Source organism: Myotis davidii, unplaced genomic scaffold (genome assembly GCF_000327345.1).
Source record: "Myotis davidii unplaced genomic scaffold, ASM32734v1 scaffold223, whole genome shotgun sequence".
Lineage (NCBI taxonomy): Eukaryota > Metazoa > Chordata > Mammalia > Chiroptera > Vespertilionidae > Myotis > Myotis davidii.
Genome location: NW_006294609.1, coordinates 2,501,663 through 2,507,774, shown reverse-complemented (window position 1 = coordinate 2,507,774; position 6,112 = coordinate 2,501,663). Strand labels below are relative to the sequence as shown.

The 6,112-nt window shown below is 36.4% G+C and overlaps 1 protein-coding gene across 4 annotated transcripts in view; it reads right to left on the bottom strand.

Moving 5' to 3' along the window:
* Positions 1-1,981: 1,981 nt before the first annotated feature.
* Positions 1,982-6,112, bottom strand: part of RSRC2 (arginine/serine-rich coiled-coil 2) — a 17,780-nt gene continuing 13,649 nt past the window's right edge. For 2 of the 4 annotated variants that reach the window (XM_006768890.2, XM_006768891.2), the window contains exons 7-10: positions 4,847-4,926; positions 4,201-4,433; positions 3,341-3,430; positions 2,155-2,820 (exon numbers count right to left, since the gene is read on the bottom strand). In XM_006768890.2, the coding sequence (XP_006768953.1) occupies positions 2,641-2,820; positions 3,341-3,430; positions 4,201-4,433; positions 4,847-4,926 (583 nt within the window). In that variant the 3' untranslated portion in view covers positions 2,155-2,640. Of the gene's footprint in view, positions 2,821-3,340; positions 3,431-4,200; positions 4,434-4,846; positions 4,927-6,112 lie in introns of all 4 variants that reach the window. The other 2 variants (XM_015567335.1, XM_015567334.1) reach the window with 2 other exon arrangements.

Sequence of the window (6,112 nt, the reverse complement as noted above, 5' to 3'; positions counted from 1 at the left end):
CAGGAACAACAAATCAATGTTTCTCTTTCTGCTCTCTAAAATCAGTAAGAAGTTTTATCGCAGCTGGTGTGGCTCAGCAGTTGAGCATCAACTCATGAACCAAGAGGTTGCAGGTTGGATTCCCAATTAGGACATGGGTCAGGGCACATGCTGGGTTTCTGGCTCGATCCCAGTAGGGGGCAGCCAATCACTGTTCCTCGCATCCATCTTTCTCTCTATCCCTCTCCCTTCCTCTAAAATAAAAAACTTTTAAAATTACATTTAAGTATATAAATCTTTTGGCCTATCAAACTCTTGATTAACCAGGAATGATATATAAAACAACTTATTTCCATCTCTTCCCAACTACTTCTTAAATGGTATTTAAGTTTTCTAAACTTAAAATAAAATTCACCCATTAAAACCTCATCTTAATTTGCCGTTTTCCTCAACACCTATACACCGCTATGAAATCCTACCCTACCTTCCAAGTTAGCCTCAAACCCACTTGCTCTCACACTGTTCATCATACATTGCGCCTCAGTGTGGTTTAGTTTTACTGCCCTGCTTCCCCCTCAAGTGTCTCCTGGACAGCAACCCTATCCTGTTGCTTACAAGGGTAAAGCCATCATGGAGCACAGGCCTTGAAATGTAAAGCACAGTAACATACAGAAAAGGGGTAGCAAAAGGTTTAATAAAATCAAATCTACCGAGTATGCCTCCCATATACACTTATTTCCAACTGTGTGAAGCAGTTAACTGGCCTCCCAACCATGGACTCCAATAATTGCTTCTTAAAATTTAATTATACAACTTACAATTACTAATCTACCTCCCTCTAGATCTGCAATTGGATATGGTTGCCCATGGCTACATATGGCTGGTCCCAATTAGGATGTTAAGACAAAATACACACTGGATTTAAAACACTGAAGTATGAAAATATGTAAAAATCTTAACTAAAAATACTGATTACCTACTGAATTAGTTTAGATGTTGTAATAGTTTCATTTGTTTAAACTTGGCTACTAATTTTTAAAATGCTGCACTAGATGAGTGCAAGATGGACCATGTCATTCATTAAATGGCAAGCTCCTAAAATGCTGTAGAGCAGCGGTCGCCAACCTTTCGGACCCCACGGACCACCAGTTGGTGACCACTGCTGTAGAGAAATACAGGAAGCAGTCATTTACCATGTGCTTTTATATCCACTATGCCTTAAAGCTTATGAAAATTTTTAATGAAATTAGAGAAGGTATACATAAAACTGAAAAATGTTCCTCTGTGATGCCAAAATAAAAAATCAGTCATTGATTCTGTCACTGAGGCATGAAACCATTTCTCCACAGAACTGTTATACTCTGGGAAAACTAATTTAAACATTTACCCAAAATCCACTAAAAATCTTACAATACAACCACTTGATTTTCCTGTATCACAAAAACATGCCTAACAAAGCAAGTTGATCAGACTTAGTAACTCTGGTTTTTAAACATAAAGGTTTTCCCTAGCTGGTCTTGCCCAGTGGATAGAGCATCAGCCTGTAGACTCAAGAGACCCGGGTTCAATTCTGGTCAAGGACACATGCCTGGGTTGTAGCTTGATCCCCAGTAGAGCACGTGCAGGAGGCAGCCAATCAATAATTCTCATCATTGATACCTCTCTCCCTTCCTCTCTGAAATCAATAAAAATATATTTTAGAAAATAATTAAAGTTTCCATTTTACCACTATTCACAGTATTGTGCTACTACATTGTGGCAATCTTTCCCAAAGGATTTTTCTAGGGAAAGCTAATGAATTACAAGTTCTGTAGTCCCCTCCCATCACCAAATTTTTAGTACTTTACTTTCTACTCCCTTCCTCGCAAAGGGAATACAAAGAACTTGTTATAAGGCACTTTATTAAAATAAAAGTGCTTACATCCCTTTAAAGTATTAATCTATTTCCTGAATAACATACGGAATATTTAACAAATACTATACACCAATTCTGGCCCTTATAATAGTAGGAACAGTATTATTTTAGTAAGTTTACTTGCTCCCAACTTCCTTTTACATTTTTGCTCACTATGGTACTGCCAAAAAAATTAAAAAGAATTTTTAGCCAGTGTTTTCTAATAGAAATTGCAAAATGCTACAGAAACCATAAAATAAATTCAAATAATTCCAGGTAACTGAAATTACCACCAGTTTTGAGAAAACCATTTTTATTTTCATCACCACCCAGCTTATTTGTGCTGGTATGTACCAAATGGCCAGATCTTCTAAAGAACATCTACATAACATTTCTTTCATGTTTCAAGAGATGAAAATAACTGTACAAGGTTAAGTACAAAAGTACACAAGACAGCGGACACGAAAAAATCCATGTATGAGATTTTTATCCCACCTGCAGCTTTTATATATAATTTGAAAGTAGAATTCATGAACTAAAAAATATTGTCCTTCTATAGTCCTGTCAAGTTTAATGGAAGTGGGTTTAACCTAATTACAACACTAACACCAGTATCACTGATCTGATATTTACAAAAAAATCGTTATTTTTCAATAAATTAAAGTCAATGCAACACCCATGCAAGCTAGAATGCTAGCTGTTTGGTGAACAAGGACCTGACATCAGAACCAGAAGTTTAGAAAGTTCCAAACATTAAGCGATCTTTTTCAAACTGCATCCATTCCTCGCATTGATGATGTAAAACCCAATCCCATTCCTCTTTGTGTATGGGTCTGTGACCTTGCCATTTCATACTGAGCATCTAGATTCCTAAATACTTCTTCCTGTTGCTTCAAAGTCTTGTAACTTTCTTCATCAACTGAGCTACATCCAGCTTCATCTTCACTCTAAACAGACAGAAAAGTATTATTAAAATGAATTTAATAGGAATAAAAAGTGCTTCTTTCACTTGACAGTACAGGTAAATTACATTTTTGGGATACATATTTGACTTCAATTACTTAGCTTCATTCATTCATTCATTCATTCATTCAGCACATGTGTTCCATTTAGGTATTAGGATGAAACAAAAATCAACTTTAAGTGGATGGGCATGATGAAGAACGGGCAGCACATGCCAGACAGTGTAAACAGCCAGCTCAGTGCAGCTTAATATCCCTTTAATGAAGAACTAATTTCCTTAATAATGACCAATGTCTGAGCATTGGGGAACTTTCCATGAAATCTAATACTGTACTTGTATTACCCTTAACTCAGCAAAAAATGCTGTAAAATTAATGTGGAGGACATAAACAAACAAGAAAAGTACCCAGAGTTGATACATCACTGAAATAACTTTGAAGGTGAGAATCAATGTTACCCTGAAAATATGTTAGTATGATTTTAATAGAAAGTATACATACTCACCTTAATACCCATTAGTTTCCTAAATTTGACATTTTGGTCCTTGTTTCCAAAATTCAACTTTTCCCATATTTCAGCAGACTGGGATTTGTCCTATTAAGAAATGGTGAACTTTCAGGATATGCAAATTTTAAATACCTTTTACTAGGGTATTAAATCTTTCCATAATATAGTATAAAAGGAACAATAGCATTTATGACATTCTATCAATGGAGTTTATAATTATACTAGAGGCGCGGTGCACAAACTCATGCACCAGTGGGGTCCCTTGGCCTGGCCTGTGACATCGGGCCAAAATCGGCTCTCTGACATCCTCCAAGGGGTCCCAGATTGCGAGAGGGTGCAGGCCAGGCCAGGCCGAGGAACCCCAATGGTACACGTTGGGGCTGGGAAAGGACTGCAGGAGGGCTCCAGGGTGTGCCCGGCCCATCTTGCTCGGTCCTGATTGGCCAGACCCCAGCAGCAAGCTAATCTACTGGTCGGAGTGTCTGCCCCTGGTGGTAAATGAACATCATAGTGAATGGTTGAAGGCCTTAGCATATCATTAGCATATTAAGCTTTGAATGGTTGACTGGACACTTAGCATATTAGGCTTTTATTATATAGGATTAAAATTTCTATTATAGAATGAAGCAAAGAAAATTAAGTGCATCATAAAAAATAAATATATAACACTATTGGCTTGCTTCGAAAGCCTGACCTAGATGATGCATTTTCCTCCAGTAATAACTATGGCAAATTAAACTATTCTAATCAGGTTCTCAGAAGAAAAACCCAGACTAATCTTTTCCAATTCATATTTGTTTCCTTAAGCAATTGCTAATTAGGAATAAATGACAAAAGAGGGGAATAGAAGAACTTACCCCTTCTTTCTTGCCTTGCCAAAGCATTTTCCTTTTTTTCTCTTGTTCAGCAAATTTCATTGGATTCACAGCTGCTGGGTTATAATAGCTAGGTACAGCTATTCCGGTTTCTGCCAAAGCTTTAGCCTGCAGGGCCGCCATCTGAGCTGCCATAGCTATCTGAGGAGTTACCTGCGTTCCCGATGCCAACAGGGCAGCCACATTGAGAACAGAACCCCCAGTAGCTGCAGCTGCTGGAAGATGAAAGAAGTATGACTGGGCATTAGGTTACAAAGCAGAAACATTCACCAACATTCATGGAATGTATTTGTTGATATATACATATATTTCTATATATGACCCCCTATATATACTTCATTTACTTCTTGAAAACGAAAAGAATTCTGCAAACAGTAAACGAACTTTGGTGCTTGTATCTAAACTTATAAACACAATAAAAACTTTTATTTGTATGGTTCTTCAGTTTACAAAATTATTTCAGACATTTCACAAACATTTAAAAATACTAAAACAAGTATTACGCACATTTAACATATACTAAACAGAAAGACTTCTAATTACATTTTTCTGTCAGTCCAGAATACAAGTTTAAAAAGTTCTCTAAATTACTAGCATTATTTCCACAAACGGTAAGTGTTAAAAGTACCTGCAGCTATTTCTTGTTGTTTCTGTTTTTCAACCATTTCCTTTTCTCGTTGTTCTTGTAACTTCTTTGCCCTTTCCAACCTGTCAAAGACCATGTAAATCAATTTAAAATGATATAAAACCAATACTTATCTTTGTACTTCTCTGAATGTGCACAAGTAGACACAAAACACTTCTAGAATTTTAAGTTTAACACTTTCCCAAGTTGAAATCTACACGTGGGAAAAAAGGGCAACCAGGAGTCACTGTTCAGATGCTATCAGTCACAGGTAAATATTTTTAAACTGGTTTTAAACATTTTTAAATTCACTAAATAGCCCAAAAATGGAATAATTTTCACACATAGTTTCCACAGTATAGTTTAAAAATTAAAATTACTCAGTTTTTTCCAGTGCTGGTTACAGAAATAAGGGTAAAATGGTATCTCAGAAATAACATTGAAAGCTGAGTAAGTCTTAAGAGTATGTTAAGTAGTAAGTAAATAAGGCTTACAGATTTACCAAATGCTTCTTGCGGGAGGCTGATATAGAATAAGGCCAATCTACATGCAGACAATGATTTTTGCATTTAAATAGACTTTATTATATAGCCTTCAAATTAATAAAAACAAAACAACCCAACCTCCTCCCAATACAGGCATACAAATACAAACTGCTATTCTCTATAATCTAATAAAAGGGGGGTAAAAAAACCTCAGTATTAGGAAATCACTTTTAGCAACTGAAAGAATTTATCGTTAGCAAAGGCACTGGAAACATGAAACGCAAATTCATCCCCCCCCCAATAAAAACATATTTCTGGCTCACATTAAATTCACTAATCAATACACACACTAAATGTGCTGTCAAGTCAGTACCTGCCCTAAATGGAAAATCCTAAGTACCGTATTTGCCGGCGTATAAGACGACTGGGCGTATAAGACGACCCCCTAACATTTCCACTCAAAATACAGAGTTTGTTATATACTCGCCGTATAAGACTACCCCCTCTTCCGCACACCTTCCACACACCAAATAAAAGGTAAAACAATATCAGATTTGATTTTAACATTTTAATTTATATTCAAATGCTTATGACATGCAGGAAAACTGTCACAAGGCTGTATGTAATCAAACATATACATAAAACAGTGCAAGTTTATTACCGGTAAACATACCGGTAATTCACTAAAGAAAACACACTCTATAGACTGGTACCGTAGATGCTTCTCAGGAACACAGGCAAGCAGCCCACAACCTAGAGGGACTGTCAATGATAGAAGAAAGAT